This window comes from Marmota marmota, unplaced genomic scaffold (assembly GCF_001458135.2).
Source record: "Marmota marmota marmota unplaced genomic scaffold, marMar, whole genome shotgun sequence".
Lineage (NCBI taxonomy): Eukaryota > Metazoa > Chordata > Mammalia > Rodentia > Sciuridae > Marmota > Marmota marmota.
In genome coordinates, this window is record NW_026000057.1 from 41,509,045 (window position 1) to 41,527,679 (window position 18,635).

Consider the following 18,635-nt stretch of genomic DNA (forward strand, 5'->3'; position numbering starts at 1 on the left):
ATGTAAGGGAGACCATCAGAGGCTGCACACTGCAGGAGAAATAGACTTTACAGAATTATTCCAGCCAAAAGCACTAAATAAAACCTACTATTATTCTACTTGATTTTTTAAATCAAATGGAAATTTTAGAATTGAAAAGTAACTCAAGTGAAATTATTTCAGTTGGCAGAAGAAAATAAAATCAGCAAACCTTGAAAATAAGGTCAGTAGAGGTACATATTCTTAACAACAGAGAAATAGAGCCAGGTGCAATGACTCAAGCCTATGATCCTAACAATTCAGGAGGCTTCGGCAGGAAAAATCGTGAACTCAAGGCCAGCCTGGTCAATATAGCAGGACATTTATCTCAAAAAAATTAAAAAAGGAAAGGGAAAAACAGCATTAGAGAAACATGAGACATTACTAAGCACATCAACATACAAATAATGGAATAAGGGGACTATAAAAAGGAGAAAAGTGCAGAAAAGATACAGTAGTTGGAAACTTTTCAAATTTGATGAAAAGTTTCATACATCCAAGTAATTCAACAAAATCCAAGTAAGAAAAACATGAGGATATCCACACCCAGATATCACCTATGTTGGTAGACAGAAAATCTTGAAAGCAGTAAGGGAAAAACAACTCATCACATGTAAGGGAACCCAATAAGATTAAATAGCTGACTTCTCATCAGAAATGAATGAGGGAAGTAAAGAAAGAGATTGAGAAAAAACAGAAGTCAGTAAACTGCAATAAAGTAGAAAACAGTGAAGTTGAAAAATAGTCAATGGGAGTAGTTGAATAAACATGCTAAAAGAAGTTATAGCAAGAAGATTTTCCAGTTGTTCATTTACTCCTTCAGTAAGCCTCAGTTCACAAATTGCTATGCTATCCACAAATTATTTCCCTTTTACTTGGTGTGCATCCTGTAATGTTTACTATAATAAACTACCTTCCTTATCATGACTTCCCTAGGCTCACATTATTGAGGCTGGCATTGTTGTATAGGGAAAGCCAACCGAAGTGACAAGAAGAAATAAAACCTATTTTTACTCTGTATTCTTTTGTGTTGTCTGAATTTACAATGGCCATTCATCCAGGTATTCTTTTGTAGTTTTTAGGAACAACATTTACAAAGTTCTATCTAAAAATGTCCAGTTGCCTAAATCCCATTAATTATTTAATATTAATATATTCTTAAAATTCATTATTGCTATAACCAAGTTAATGAGGAAGTCATGAACACTACAGTTAAGCACACAGGCTTTGGAATTAACTAACAGCACTCACTATAATAATTGAAGATTAAATGACATAATGAATGTAAAGTACTTAAAACAATACATAACATTAGATTAATGGTGGCTTATTATTTTTATTATATTTATCATCTTTCATAGTCAGACTCTTAGTTTCAAGTGACAAAAATTCATCTCCTACTAGAGCTTACAAAATAGGAAGTTATTGGCTCATGTTATTAAAAAAAAAACAGAAATAGATGTGCTTGTTGAATCTAAGTATTGATATCAACAAGACTCTGTCTCTATTCATTCCTTGGCTTGACTTTATATTGGTTTCATGCTTGTTAAGCTTTAACAAGCTTTCCTCTCATGGTAATACAATGTCCTATATCTCACTAGCTAACTAATTATGTTTTTTAAAAAAATGTCTCTTTTTCAAGGGAATCCAATAGAAAAGTTTTGGGTAGTTTGCAGAAAAGTTGTGGGTAGTTTTCACTGTTCTTCCATGGGTTACATGCTCACTCCTTAGCTAACCATGTGTCCAGGAAATTTTTTATTGTCCAGGCCGTTAGCTGGTATATGAGAACATCTTCACCCAACACATGGACCAAGAGTGAGTAAGAAAATGATTTCCCCAAAGGAAAATCAAGGTATTATTAGTAGAAGAAGGTAGAATAAATAGTAGGCAAGTTAAAGTAGCTGATTCCCAACATGGCATATGTGGTACCATATAGTAATACAACAAAATGTTGTGATTTTGCTCACAGGACAACAGTTGAAATTGAATCTTAAATTGTCATTCACTCAGGAAAAGCAGTAGCTTGTGCCCTTCTATAAGTGAAGAAACAGAGGTTCTACCATATTAATATATACAGATTGTTTTATGGTAAGGGTGTTGCATTAAAAAGTAAACAACCTCAATTTCTATATAATTGTCATAACACTTGAAGAAATACAACTGAATTTAATTATCATGAGAAAAAGTATCTCTAAGGCATTAATTATTTCAGTCAGGATGGTACAATAGAATAGAAATAAAAATCACAAGACATTAATTCTACAAAAGTATAGTAACAATAGTATTCACAATAAGCACTCATGTATCTGGTATATCTTTTCTAATGTTATTATCACAGTAACTCTATGAGGCAGATATTATTATATTCCTTTTATAAATGAGGAATCTGAGGATCAGTGGTTATTTATATTTGCCCTGTGTAACATAGCTGATAACTAAAGGATTTCATTCTGTCCTGTCTGCTTCCAGTGCAGGTGGTTTTTTGTTAATGGGCTGTGTAACTTAATCTTTATTTCATGTTTCTCAAACAAGACTTTGATTTAATTGTCTCTAAGGATTCTTCTCTAAAATCCCATGATTACTTAAGAGTTCACCTTTAATTTTTCATCTTTAATTTTTGAATGCCTATTAAGAAAGATTCCTAATCAGTTAGAATACCCTTTTATTTTTATGTCTTGTTTTCAATAATGAACAACAACAAAAAGAATAATATCACTCTTTTTTTATTAGCTCCACATGACAGTACAATGATCTTGACAATTCATACATTTGAATCAAATGGGGTATAATTTCTCATTTTTCTGATTGTACAGGTTGCAGAATCACATTGGTCATACAGAATAATATCACTCTTTTTGTGAGAATACTTTTCAGTGTGCATGTCATAGTTAGTACTCTGTATAACCGTGAAGGAAACTATTCAATTGACAAATGTTCTTCACTGGGGTCTCACAAAAAATAAAATTTGGCAGAGACACAAAGTAATTAATGTTGGAACAGGAGAAGAAACCTCCATCTGCATTTCAGTTCTAGGGTACTATTTTATGTTTGAAACGTTGTGTGTGTGTGTGTGTGTGTGTGTGTATTATTGCAGTTGTGCCAAGCATATCTTCTCTTTCTTGGAGTCTTTTTTTTTTTTGACATTCAAATCTAAATTCTTCTAAATATCTACACTATGAAAATGTACTTATCTGCTACAAATAGCTTACCTTATTTAAATTTTTATACAATAGCAAAATAAAAATTGGAGCAATTTTTTGTTTGATAAACTTACTTTAAACTATGAATAAAAATATAAAGCAAAAATGATACTGGTGTTCAGTTTGCTGTATTAAATGTACTCATTCTGTATGAAATCAAAATGTAAAAAAAGAGAGAATATGTTACCATAGCTTTTCTTTTTTCAGAAATGAAATACGTAAAATTTATCTGAAAATTGGACAGCATTAGATAGGTATTACCTATTAATAATATAATAATACTGGAGGAAGTACAGTATGGGAATTCATGGTGTGGTCCTAGAGTAAGAATATCTGGATTCATATTACAGATCCTTCAGTTAGTATAAGTCAATGTCCACACCTTTTACTCCTTTGAAACTTCACAGTTTTCTCATCTATAAATAGAAATAATAATGCCTTGGGATGATCAAACAAGATAATGCATGTAAAGTGCTATACCTGGTACATAGTAGGCACTCAGTGTTTGCATTTCAACTATACCATTAATTATACTACCACTACTACTATTACTCAATTACAAACATCTGAGAAAGATTAAGGAACCCAAAATTCCATCTGTTTCTATTAGTCTCTGCTCTTAAGGTGCAATGGTATAGGAATGAAGCTGAGCACGTACATTTTAGCTCACTGCTCTTATATCTTGTAATTTAGTCTAGAATTTATAAATACTTGAAAAAATTTACAACTGGCTCATGGGAAAGTAAAATGAATATTGATGTTACATTTAAGTTTGGGCTTTATTATTGCTTAAAGTTATTATTATGGAATATTTCTGTTTTCCATTCAGCAAATAATTATTATAATCCTACACTAGGCTGTGTAGAGTGTACTAAGTACGTATGTTAAAATATATAACACATAATTAAGGCCTTTATTGACCTTAATAAATTCAAAACTAGAGACAGTAAATAATAATAATAATAATAATAAATAATTTTACAATTAAATACTTCGGTAGGCAGAATAATTGTCTCCCAAAGATGTCCAAAATCAAATCCTCTGAACCTGTGAATATGATAACTTGGCAAGAGGTCTTTTACTTGTGTGATTAAGTTGAAGGACCTTGAAATAGGGAAAGTATCTTGAATTATCCACATGGGCCAAACCTTTCTCTGCTGTAGTCACAGGGAAATGTAAGTTGCAAAAGAAGAGTCAGATGCAGCATTGCTGGCTTTAAATTTGGAGGAAGTTGTCTAGGAGCCAAGGAAGACAGGTAGCCTCTAGCAGTTGGAAAAGTTAGATAAATAGGTTCTTTCCTAGAGCCTACAGTAAGAAACTAAATTCTGCTGACATGAACAGAACTATAAAATAATACATTTGGGTAGCTTTAAACCACTAAATTCGTAATACTTTACTGATATTAAGGAAATCAGAAGTCAGCAAAAATAGATATTGCCCCACCCCATGGAGCTTGTAATACAATTAGAAAACATTAAAGAAATAATCACACACATTTGCATTAAATGATAATTCATTGAAAGAGCATTATATGCTGCTATGAGATGGAGGTAAGGCTTAAACTGAGAATGAAAGAAAACTTTCCTTAATTAAGCGAAGAAGAAAGGAAAGAGTGTCTTAGGCAGAGAAAACAGCTTGTGCAAATCCCCATAGCAGGCAACAGCATGAACTACCCAAAAAGCTCAAAAAAGGATCCTAAGACTGAAACAGAAAGAGAGAGAGAGACTGATGACCGAATGAGGCCATAGAGTCAGATAAAAGCAAGACTAAGCAAGACCTCATGGATCATGTTAAAGATTTTTAGCCTTATCTTAAAAGCAGGCTGGAGGTTCACGTTGGATTTGCAGTTTGACAGGATCACTCTGGCTGCAGTGCAGTTTACATATTATAAGGGAGCTAATGGATGTGTGCTAGGGCAGGGATAGGAACTATTGAAATAGTCAAGGGGAAAGATGGTAGTAGATTGTTTCAGGATGATAGCAATAGATTGAATAATCTGTACATTTTAGGGATATTTAAAAGGTTAATTAAAAAAAAAAGATAGTGATGAGCAGAATGTGGAACTTGTAAAGAGGGAGGGAATCCACTGAAACAGCACCTCTTTCTTACTCATCATCCAGGCAGTATGTCATTGTAAATAGGAACTTCTAAAAATTACTGTATTATATTCTCTTTCCATATCTGCATGAGACAGACCAGTAAAAGCAAAATGTTGTTACTTGTTGGAGTAGTTTTATGTCACTACAGGCATTTCATTCTGTCTAACCATATCCACTACTCAAGTGATAATTTCCTAACACAATTTTCCTGATTTCTGTATCTTTGTATTCAGTTATTCTACCAAACTATACCAATTTGTCATTTTTATAAACGTCTTAAAAAAACGTAAAAATACACCAACTGATGGAAAGAAGGGAGGATCAAATTCAGTGATCATAACCATGCAGGTCTTTATCTCAACTTATCTCAACTATCATTTCTACAGTGGAATGCTGGCACTAGATGCTAAGAAACTATAAGAACCAATTGTTAATTTTTTAGGAACTTTGTAAATTACCTGTTAGTAACTTGAAATTGGCCACAGTGGGAGTCCTAACACATGAATTGGAAAACACTGTAGAATTGGCAAATTTTAAAAACCTCCTCCCTCTCCCATCAAAGCCTATTGTTAAACATTTATTGTTAAACAAACAGCACACACTGTTTGTACACTGTAAAACTGTGATGTTTGAAGGGATAGTTTGGTATAAAAAATACTAATAAAATAATATTAATAAAAATAGTAATGAGATTGACTATAGTCTCACAGATTTAAGAATATTTCCCATTTTCTTTCCCATGTTTTCTAGTGTCATCTTTAAATCAAACCACCTGTTCAGAATTATTGCTGGATCTTTTGATGTTTCTACAGAACTTGTGAAGATTCATTACTTTTAGGCATTCTGATTTTACTCTTCCAAATTCTAATTTTACTCTTCTCCATTAGATTGTCCAAATTAAGAAGTGCTACAGTAAAGTGACAAAATTTAAGTAATTATTTAATCTGGTTAATAGGTACATAGGAGTTCATTGTACTATTTTTCTCTAAATTTGTGTGCACTTGAAGATCTTTATAATAATAATAATAATAATAATAAAAGAAGCAGCTATAATAATCAGAGCTTGCCTAAATTTGTCCTTACTGGGTCTTCTTCTTCTAGTCTTAATCCCACCAAATGTTTTTATATTCTTTTTTTATTTGTTCTTTTTAGTTATACATGAGAGTTAAGTACATCTTGACATTTTTGTACAAGCATGGAACACATCTTATTTTAATTAGGACTGTCTTGTGGTTGTACATGGTGTGGAAATTCATGTGGTATATTCATATGTGTACATAGGAAAGTTAAGTCAGATTCATTTCAGTACCTTTCCTGTTTCTGTCACCCCTCTTTTCCCTTCATTCCCCTTTGTCTAATCTAATGAAGTTCTGTATTTCCCCTCTCTACCCTCCTATGTTATGGGTTAGCATCCATATATCAGGAAAAAAAAAAAACCTTCAGCCTTTGGTTTTGGGGGACTGACTTATTTTACTTAGCATGGTATTCTCCAGTTGCATTTATTTACCAGCAAATGCTATAATTTCATTCTTCTTTATGGCTGAGTAATATTCCACTGTGCGTGGTGCGGGGGTTGTATCACAATTCCTTTATCCATTCATCTGTTGAAGGGCACCTAGGATGGTTCCATAGTTGACTGTTGTAAATTGAGCTGCTGTAAACATTGGTGTGGCTGCATTACTATAGAATGCTGATTGTAATTAATTTGGGTATAGCACAAGGAGTGGAATAACTGGGTCAAATGGAGGTTTGATCCCAAGTTTTCTAAGTAATCTCCATACTACTTCCAGAGTGCTTGTACCAATTTGCAGTCCCACCAGAAATGTGAATTTACCCTTTTCCCCACATCCTTGCCAACATTTGTTCTTGATAATTTCCATTCTGACTGGACCGAGATGAAATCTCGGTGTAGTTTTAATTTGCATTTCTCTAATTGCTAGAGATGTTGAACATTTGTCATACAATTGTTACCTGATAATATTTCTTCTGTGAAGTGTCTATTCAGTTCCTTTGCCCATTTATTAATTGGGTTGTTTGTTTGTTTGTTTGTTTTTGGTGTTAAGTTTTTTGAGTTCTTTAAATATCCTGGACATTAATACTCTGATTAATGCTGTATCTAAGGTGCACCACCAAGTGTTTTGAGAAGAGCTGTTTCCTCACCTGGCCTCTAGCGGTCAACTCATCCCCTACTTTGATTTAAGTGTTGTAACACCTACTTCCTCCCCTGAAAAATGCACGAGGATTTGTACACTTAATTCATTTTACAAAGAGTTTAAAATAAATCTTCAGAGAATACTTGTCGTATCACATTAGGGTACTTTCTTTGTACTAAAACCACAAAACTACTGAAAAAAAAGTCTTAAAGAGCTTCAGTAACAACCAAAAAAAAAAAAAAACCCAAAGTACAATGTGCATATAGATTATAAGAAATCAAGAGTTATAAAAAATAACTTTAATTAAAAAGTGAGTAAAAAGAAGCCAGAAATAATATCAATAATGCTAAATACTTGAGGAGTAGAGAGAGATGAGGGATTAGAAGAATTATAAGCTAAAGACTTAAGATTCTACCCTAAAGAAAAGAAAGGCTTAATATCAGTTAGAACAAATTGTCTTGCTGTAGTGTATTATCATGAAGCACATAAAAGTACAGGTTGATGGGAAACAAAAATTAGCCCAATCATAGCTTAATGGGCAAAGTAAAAAATAATGTATAAATCAAGTTTTTAAAAAAGGAGAGATGGAGGGCTGGGGCTATGGCTCAGTGGTAGCACAGTTGCCTGGCATGTGTGAGGCACTGGGTTTGATTCTCAGCACCACATATAAATAAAGGTCTATCAACAACTAAAAAATAAAAACTAAAAAAAAATTTAAAAGGAGAGATGAACATATAAATCATAACTTTAAAGAAAATTATAAGAATCAAAAAAGAATCATATAAATCCATTTTATGGATTAAAAAACTGAGACACAGGAAATCAGGAGAAGATCACTCAGCTAAATTAAGTTTTGCAGCCTGGCTTTAAACTCCCTGGATAATTTTATAGCACATTGTTTTTCACATGCCCTTTCTGATGAAAATTAAAATCAATCCCCTGTGGTATTTTACATTTTAAAAAACTTACTAGTATGTGGAAAAAGTCCACTTCTTAAGTCATATTGAAAATCACTTTGTCAGACTATTTCTAACAACAAAAATTTCCATTCTCTCTTCCCTTAAAGATGTATTTTTAAACTGTAATACAGAATAGAAAATAAGACATTGTAAAGACCTTTTGTGTGTGTGTGTGTGTGTACTCGAGCGCTAGGGATTAAACCCAGGGTGCTTAACCACTGAGCAACATCCCCAGCCCTTCTTGTTTTTTTTTTTTGAGACAAGGCCAAGGTAAGTTGCTGAAGCTGGCTTTAAACTTCTACCTCAGCCTTCTGAGCAGCTGGGATTACAGGCATGTGTTCAGCAAGCCCTCCTATTTAAAATGAAAAAATATATATATTTTTAGTTATTTATGGGTAGAAGACTAAAATGATCCAGGTAAAGGAATGCAAGTTTGATTCAGGTGTGAAGAACGCCTTACGACTTCCTCAAATTTATTAGCACTTTGTGGCAGCTCCTTGCCAAGTTAAGAAATGGTACAGTAAGGTGGCAGAACTTTAGGAGTTATTAAATCTGGTGGATAGGTATGTAGGAATTCATTGTGCTATTTTCTCTAATTTCGTGTATGCCAGAAGTTTTATAATTAAAAAAAGAAGAAGCAGGCTGCAACAGCCAGAGTTGTCGCAAGAAATCCCTTCTTCCTTTTCCACCTATGCAGTGTTGCTTTGGTTCCTCTGTTGGCAGAGCCTAACAGGGAACCAGAAAATTTTGCAGAATTCCGAAGGGAAGATATATTAGTCAGTTTTTCATTACCTAAGGAAATACCTAAGACACCCACTTGTTTTAATAATTAGCTTTACTTTCCTTTGGCCTGCACAGCATGTTTATGTGAAACCTTCCTTGTTTTTATGTGAAACCCTGTGTCTACAGGTTTTTTAAAATATGAGTAATTCTCCATCTTACATCTACTGTGAATAATATGAGCAGGGTTCAATAATTATTTGAGTCATGCCTCCTAAAAAACTTAGCTTTAAAGTTATAATTACATCAGCTACATGACATGGTTTTTCTTTTATGATTGCACTACAGTCTAGTGAGGAGATTGAAAGCATACCATTATTTTAACAAAGATAATAAATAATTTTTAAATAGGTGTTCAAGAAAAGAAAAGCCAGAAATAAAACACTAAGGTAGTGATTTTCAAAGGGTGGTCACCATACCAGCATCATAAACATCACCTGGAAATTTCTTTGAAGGGCAAATTTTTAGACTCCAAGCCTCACCCCACTGACTTACTGAATTAGAAACCTTGGTAATGCGCCCAGCAATCTGTGCTTTAACAAGTTTAAAAACCACTGCACCAAGATGTCATAGTGACAGCAGCAGCAGCCAGAAGCAGCCACCACTCCTAGGACTGGGGCAGTGAAGAAAAGAGATAAAATTTCTAAAACTGAGGAGACTGAGGAAAGCCCTCCCTCCGTGCAACTGAAACACAAACTTCTGAAAACGGGTCATTGCTTACTTGGTAACAGTGTCTATGATTTCAGAAAAGGAACAGCATAGACGTGGGAACCAAATACCTGAGGAAGAGGTAACCATGAGTTGGAACTGATATCTAAAGAATGCACATTGATACAGATTCTATAAGTACTGAGAGACTTCCAAATTGCAATCAGTTACTGCTACTGGAAGGATTTATCACTGCCAGAGTGAAGAACTGTCACTAGAGAGACTAACAGGATTAAGAAATCCATCCAAAGCCAACAAAAGAGCAAATACTTTTTTTCCTTCATCACCTATGCAGTGTTGCTTTAGTTCCTGTATTGGTGGAGAACCAGAGAACCAGAAATTTTTGCAAAATCCCAAAGAGTCAGTATATTAATCAGTTTTTCATTACTATAAGAAAATGCCTAAGACACAGTAAGTTTTTAAAGAAAAGAAATTTGCTCACAGTTCTGGATGCTACATGGCATGGTGCAGGCTCTGATGAGGGCTCCCCCTTGACTACATCAGCTCAAGGTGGATTGCTTCACTTTGGAGCACGTTCTGGAAGAAGAAATTAAGGGGAAGCAGGAAGCCAGAGAAACCTGCATGGGGACAGACTCAGGCTTTTATAACTGTCCTATTGTCAGAACTAACTGGGATCCCAAAAGAAATACCTTAATCCCTTTTGAGGGCATGCCCCTTGTTGACATAATGACCTCCCACTGGGCTCTAACTTAAAACTGAAGACCATGTTCTCAAACATGAAGCTTTGAGGAGACAATGTGCAAACCATAGAAGTAGATTTGAAGCTGAGACAGTGCTTAATAACTGACATGATGGCCTTAAGCGTAATAAAGTTGGGAAATACTAGGAATAGCATTTGTATACATATAATTGAGTATACCTGAACATTTTCTGGGGCACTGACTTTTGACCTTAGTTGTTTCTCCTAATGAGATTAATAAAAGGCATTTAGGACCTTGTAGCATTTGGAGATGAAGCTATGCAAGGGCTTACCCCAAAGTCTGCCTAGCTGAGACTAAGCCTGAAAGATCACAACAATAATGGCCGAGGATTGCTTAATAGTAACAACAAAATAGGCTCCCTCCAGTCAGCTGAGTCTTAGTTCATTAAAATCTTGATGTCAAAGGAAAGGACTAAAAAGACGCTTAACAGGACAAAGTAATCAGAAGCCCTCCCTTACAAAACAGGGAGTGGCTGAAAAGGTTGCTCTGAAAGCATGGTCACTGACAAGAGATACAAACATGGTTTTTCATTTAAGCAATCATCTTTGTGCAGTTCCAGGAAACTAAAAAAGAAATGGAAATGAATCATCTGTTTCCTTAGTTTTGTTAAGTCAGTGTTGTGGTAGTTGCAGGTTCAGTTTGTGTTTATTCCATAGAAATCAATGAATTAGTATCTTTTATATTCTTGAAAGGTGGGTACAGAGATAGTATTCTATGTGTCAGTTAAAAAGAACATATCATTGTATTAAATTAATGTGATTTATAGAATGATTATCAGATGTATACCTACTGTTTTGAGAGGTGAAGAACTGTAAAATAGTTGTTATTCTTGAAGTCCTTTACATAGTTCCCATTTTATGTTCATGTTTTGTTTTTTCTTTCTTTTTTGTTTTTTAAGGATATTGAAGAATCACAAAACCACACTGGTGATTCTGTTGGAGATGACTACAAAAAGATGGGAACACTTTTTGGTGAATTGAACAAAAGCCTCCTCAACATGGGCTTCACAAGGATGTATTTTGGAGAACGAATTGTGGAACCAGTAATAGTCATTTTCTTTTGGCTTATGCTGTGGTTCCTTGGCCTACAAGCCCTTGGACTAGTTGCTGTCCTTTGCCTTGTCATTATTTATGTGCAGCAGTAAAACTTGGCCGAATGAATTGTTAGTGGACATTCGTTAGCCATGTATGTAATCAATGAAGTTATACATTTGAAGGCCAAAAAGGTTTGCCCTGTTTCGGTTGTGTGCTGGCTGTTTTGTAATTAAATCTATAAGTATGTTGTTTAAAGCTAAACTCAACTCTTGATTATAACAAAATTAAATATATATTTTGAGTAGAAATTAGCTTATTCAAAACTCTTTTTTCACTACTGTGATCTGTACCCACATTTAGACACCTCTAGCCCCATGCCGAATTTTAATAACACCACCAAACAATGGTCATAGGATATTGAGTTCAAATTAAGCAATATAGTTATTAGAAAGAGTTCCAATAAAATACTTGGAGGAAAAAGGAGGAAACAAGCTAAACATAAATTTTAATTGGAAAATTGTTCCACCCCCACCTCTATCAAATAATCCCATATTATTTAGGAATTAGTTATATTTCTATTGTCCCTGCTTGGTCCAAACCAAGTTAAATGTATGTATATACACTACCTGAATATTGTGGTGAAAATGTATAAAGCTAGCATATTTTCTGAAGACTGAAAAGAATATGTTTATTGTTCCTGGGGAAAGTTCTCAGGTTGAATATAAGTTTTTTATAATGCAACAGTTGGACCTGGAATTTCTCCAGTATATCATTTGAAGTTTTAGACAATTTTGGTGCTAATTACTTTTTGTGAGTTTTTTTAAATGTTTCATAAACCAGGCCTATAGTTGGATAATACCCTATGGTAATGCATATTTTCTTGTATATAACAAGTTGCATATTTTTCCTAAAGAGACATTTTCAAGTGCATTTTTTCAATTATTTATAATTTTATAGTTCTTTTATAACAATTATTTTAAGATTTAAAACAATGTATTTCCTAGCTTGGCATGGATTTTCTCCCCCAGAAAATTGTTCTATACTTTACTATATTGTTCTAAGAAAAAAAAATCAGCTCGTTTTTCCTTGATGTCTTTATTAGAAAGTACCATGTTACAGTATAAAATTAGGTACTTAAAATTGGAAATTACCAGCCTATTCTAATATTCTTCGAAGGCTAAAGCCAAGTCAGTAATTGGTTATCTATGTGTTTAGTGTGTCTCAATTCAGCACTGCAGGGTTTGATATTTAAATAAGCATTTTTTAAAAATACATTTTGGAAGTGGACATGGCTTTGATGATATTTTGGATTTTGTTAGAGAACCTAAAATCTTTATACTTTCATCTCAAAGACTATTTAAACAAGGGACAGGTAGTTAACATAATCATCTAGGAATTCCAGTTAAAAAAGGAAAATAGGACTCTGGGGCATTTTTATCTTGGGTAGGTCAATAACTACTATATGTAGAGTGTTTAATATTCTACTTTATAAAGTTTTTACCCAATCCAGTTTTTAAAATTATTCTGTGAATTCTCAGTGTCTTCCATTCTGAAGCAGAAAATAATGAAAAACACTGAACTTACATTTCTAAAATCAGACAATACTAAACAAAAACACCAGTCAGGGGCACTAAAATGTATTGTACATTTGTTTGTATAAATACAGGCCTTTTAAAATTGACTTTTAAAAAACAGAAGAGTTTGTATATTTCATTGTGTTTTTATTGGGTCTGCAGTATTTTTATAGTAACCTTTATGAGCTCAGTGTAAGTGCAAGTTGTTTGAAAAGGTGTTTTCATTTGTGTACAATAGAAGTTATTAGGAGATTTTGTATATCTGCATAAAATATTAATAAGTAATTTTTTTCTAATGTTACTAGGGATTTTAATTTCCCTTTGGAATACAAAAAGATGTTGTCTACATAATAAATAATATGGTTCCACCAGTACCTACTGTTGAAAATATTTTAAAAGGAAGTTTTAATATACTAAATATTATTTAGTATACTGTCAATACTGTGCATCTGCACACTGGTGTTAATAGGGTATTATTAAATTATATAAAGAAATAAGAACTATTTTGCTGCTTTTCTTTCTATATATGTTATTGGTTTGATATGGGAAAAAAACTAGTTATTTGATGGAAATAAAATATTTTCTTTTGTGAAATATTATAATGTAGATTGTACTGATATCCTAAAATGAAATTGGTAAAATTTCTTTGGTTCATGGTATAAAAAAAGTAGATTGAAAATTATTCTCAGTCATTTCAATGGCAAATATAAGCCATTTATAGAAACTGTTGTTGCTTATGAATAAAGAAATAGAAGTTACAATGCTAAGGCCATTAGATTATTAATATATACATCACCATGCTGTCAGCCCTCAATTCAAAGAAAAGGTCAAAATCCAGAAATAAACTGACTATACACATGAGTAATCAATTTTCTTTAAAGTAAAAGCTGAATATTTTGTAGAATTCAGTCCTTTCATATCTTGCTGTCTTATACAAGGTGTTTTCTTTTATCTGTTCACCAGTTACATCTTTCTTAGTCCAAGTGTGTGCTGGAGCCAGCTTGCACTAGCTTATGGGAACAAATTGTGTACATTTTTTCTTTTCTGCCTTTAATGATATCAAGCTGGTAGCTTACATTGGCTGTGGTGGGAGTATTTATACCATAAAAATTGACAAACACTATAAATCAAGGTTTGTTTTTGTTTTTGTTTTCTGAGAAGTCAGTTGTTAAAAATACATCAACACACCACTGATTAGTCACCCCTAGAGGCCATGTTTCCATTTTCATCCAAAACTGTATCTTGATCTTTCCCATGTGAGGATTAGGGGCCATAGTTATCTTCTGAAACATGTTTCTATTAATCATGTTTTGATCAGAGAAAAATCTGGGTTGTCACTGATCTGGAAACCCATGAAAGACTCTCCAGGCAATCAGAAAAAGATAAGTTACAGAACTACTGAAGCACAAACCACAGTATAAGTAAAGGTCTGTTGTGATATAAATTCAAAATAGAACTAGACATTGAGCAATCAAGGGACATTTGGTGTGTAGATTATATTTTAAATTATTTTATAAATGTTTATTTCAGGTTACTTAAAATTCTGTCATTATTGGTTTATGTCTTTACAAGGTAAAGGAAAAAGAAAAGTCAAGTAATACTTTTATACCTGTTAGTACATCTAGTAGCCAAGAAGAATATAAACTAATAAACAAATTAAGGCTTCAGAATTATTAGTGGATATGGGGGCCTTTAATAACTCCTATTTCTATGCCTAACACTTAATTTTTGGTGTTCCTAGGGGTCAGATCAACAGCCTGTTCTCTCATCTCTGCACACATCACCTAGGACAATGTCACCACTACCATGGTTTCAGTTGCCATTTACATACTAACAGTTTCTGAGCTGCATCTCCAATTCAGAAACAGAGTGCTGGACAGAATAAAAAATTAATCCATTTATTTGCTTGCCCAATATTTGCCCCTGGTTATCCCATAATATTTCAAATTAAGCCTATCCAAAAAAGAGGAGCTCAGCATCCTTCCAAATCCTTTCTGCCTGTAATTCTTTTCTCAGCAAATGACATATTCCTCTTATCCATGTTCACATAGGACTTGTTCCTGTCATCTTTAACTCCTGTTTCTCCTACACTCCCCACATATAAAAATTACCAAGTCTTCTCTATTTTATTTCTAAAAAATTATTTTACCTTCCTACTGCTCTCCCAGCATAACTAACCTCATCCATTACCACCAGCATCTTACCTGGAATGCTATCTTAGAATCCTGATTGGTCTTCCTACCTTCATTTTCCACCATATAGTTACAGTAATGTTTCTAAAATAAAACTCTAATCTCCGTAGCCTAAATGTTTTTAATGGCAGCTTGTTACCATTATGATAAACGTCTTATTCCTTCATACATTTTACAAGCCCTTCATGAAATGTTTATGTTTTGAAAGAGGCATGCTTTCTTACTTCCCAAATTTTGTACATACTTTCCCTTCTTTCTTTAACCTCACCAGAATGACCTATATCTGCATACTCTTAAGTCCTCAACTTGGACAGCATGTCCTCCAGGAAAACTCTGACTCCTTTAAATCTAGTTTTAGTTTCTCTCTATGTGTTTGCTTCCTCATCATGTGGAACTCAGTACTTTCCCTATTAGCACTTCTCATGCTATATTGTAATAGCCTATTTGTCAGCTTCCTCCATTAGACAATAGATTTCACAAGAGCAGAGAACATGCCTGTCATGTCCACAATTGCATTGTCAGTGCCAAACACAACACATGGCACATGATATGTGCTCAAAATATTTGTCAAATAAATAAACTAACTTTGTTTATTTGTGTTTTAATGTTCTTCCCATGGTCCATTAACAAAGAAGATCTACAGTTGGTTGTACTTTACTGTTCTTTGACTCCAAAATATAGTTTTTGTGCATAGAGTGGTCTGCTGTATACATTATAATTTTTAAGGGTTATTCACTTTTGATGGAAGAATATTGCTGTTTGCATATATGTATACAGTATTGCTATATACACTTGCATTTTTTAGGAGAAAATGTATTGTTATTGGGCTAGGTCAATTCACTATTTCTCCAGAAAGAGAGTTTTACAATACACTGATGTATGGTCACTGATGCTATTGAAATTTCATATTTTTGCAGTATTTTTCAATAGACCTTTATCTACTAAACTTAAATTTAAAAAAAAATAACTCTAGCTGTAAGCAGGAATTCTTAAGTATTTAAGCTTGGTATTTTAGGTTCTATAATAAATTCACTATTACCCTGGAGCCTAATAGCCCAGACTTTATATGTTACATAACATGTGTATAAAAGTACTTTGTTATTCTTTCTAATAAATAAGACTCTTTTACAACCCTGCATTCTGAGTATCTCTTTTGACTACCTATAGCATGTCCTAATCTGTTAATTGCTGTCACATCGAGTTTGAAATGACCAAAGCAACAGCACACCTGAGATTGACTAGATATGTGTGCTTTCCTCATCTCCATTGCTGAAGTACAAAGCCAAGGCCTGATGTGTGTAGATGGCTTCTCAGGCAATAGAGAATTAGGAAAATCAAGATCAGCCTCTGCCTCCAAGCTGTATTTCTTTTCTGTTGCCTTGACTATTGTATAAGTTAGAATTATTGAGTGAATTCTGATGAAGCAAATGAAAATCCAGAACATTAGCATTCAAATACCTACAAAGTTCAAGTTATCTCTCCAGCAATTAAAGTCTACCACTTAATTTTTCATCAACTTAATTAATTGGGAATTTCCAAATCACCACAAAAAACAGTGACTTTCATCCTAAACTGGGCCTTTTTATTATTGGCTTACCCCTGTATTACAGAGTTTAGTTGATTATTACTTTTAATATGAAATGTTTTTAAATGGAAGAAATTAGAAGTGTATATACAATTTTACTTAATAACACCATAATTGACTTTAGACAAAAATCTTAGGAATTATTTTTCTGGGAGTAGAGGATTATTTATATTTGAGAATATATGCTGTGCACGGAATGCCCCTTTCTGGTATGTCATAATTGTTTTGTTTGTTGTTTTCCTGGTTTTAAGAACATTCAAATGTAATATGTAATATTAAAAATAGCGATGATTTTATTATTTAATGCACTTTTCTATTTTAAGAGGTGTAGATTATGTTTATAATGTTTATAAATATGACATTAATAAAGTTAAGAAGAAACAATTACAAAAGGGAAACATGCTCCCTGGATATTGGTTTAAAAGATGAACTAAAATAAATTGGTCTTCCATAAAACATGGTTAATATGATAATTTTTCGTATTAGGTGAAGCATTTGTTTAATCGTGAAACCAATGGCTTTCAAAGGTATTTTGTTTGTTTACTTTAAGTGAGATCTTACATGACTACCCAATAGACAGATGCTTCTCAACTTACCATGGTTATATCCTAACAAGTTCAATGTAAATACAGAATACCTTATGCAAGTGAAAAAAAATGCATTTAGTACACTTAAACCTACATAACATCAGAGTTTAACAACAGCACACTATTGTTAACCCTCATAATTGCGTGACTGAGAAGTGTGGCTCGCTGCCAGCACCTAACATCTCACGAAGAGTGTCATGCTCATATCGCTAGCCCAGGAAAAGATCAAAATTCAAAATACTGTTTCTACTGAATGCATCTTGCTTTTACACAACTGTAAAGTTAAAAAATAAGTTGAATCATGTAAGTCAGAGACCACATACATTCACATAAATGATAAAAGTAGAACTTTGAATTTGCAGTATGTCAAGTTCTCTGAGAAGCAGACTCAAGAATGCAGGAATTGTAGTGGGGAGTGCTCTGGAATCAACAGCTGAGTACAGTGAAAGCAGAGTTGGGCAAAGGGAGTTAAACATCCACTCACAACAGGCCTCAGTGACCCTATTAAGTGCTCTAAAATGCCCATGGTCCTTCAAGGTTGTCACATGCTGAGAGAAGGCAGCTCTCTTCAGCCAAAAGCAATTTTCAAAAAGGGCCAACAGCTGGAGGCTGTCACCCAGCCACACTCCCAGCAGCTATCAAAGTAAAGGCTTCAGTTTGGAAGGGAGGATCTGAGCAGCATAATAGCATCTAATGTAGTCTCCATTCTTTTCTTATCTCACACTCTGTGGTACCTGAGTCACTTCCAAAAACCCTGTTCTTGAGAGTACAGTATGGAAGTGACTAATTTAAACCATTAACTTGTTCAAGATGGCTAAAAATAAATTGAGGGTTACAGCTTTTCTGTTGTGTTGCCCATCTTCTCTTATGAGAATCAGTTCTTCAAGTATGATAAAGCTCTAGTTGATTCAACAGTATGTCCAAGGTCCGACAAAGACCTGAGAATATTTGGAATAGGTGAACAAATGATTGACAGAAAAGGCCACTCCCTAAAATAGGAAATCCATGAGATTTTATATATTTA

The 18,635-nt window shown here is 33.6% G+C and overlaps 1 protein-coding gene across 1 annotated transcript in view; it reads left to right on the top strand.

Annotated features, from left to right (window-relative positions):
* Nucleotides 1-16,575, top strand: part of Fam241a (family with sequence similarity 241 member A) — a gene marked incomplete at its 5' end in the record, with an annotated part of 36,846 nt that extends 20,271 nt beyond the window's left edge. Inside the window, one exon of the mRNA XM_015484396.2 lies at nucleotides 11,538-16,575. Coding sequence (XP_015339882.1) covers nucleotides 11,538-11,783 — 246 coding nt within the window. The remainder of the gene's footprint in view (nucleotides 1-11,537) is intronic.
* Between the last annotated feature and the right edge of the window lie 2,060 nt (nucleotides 16,576-18,635).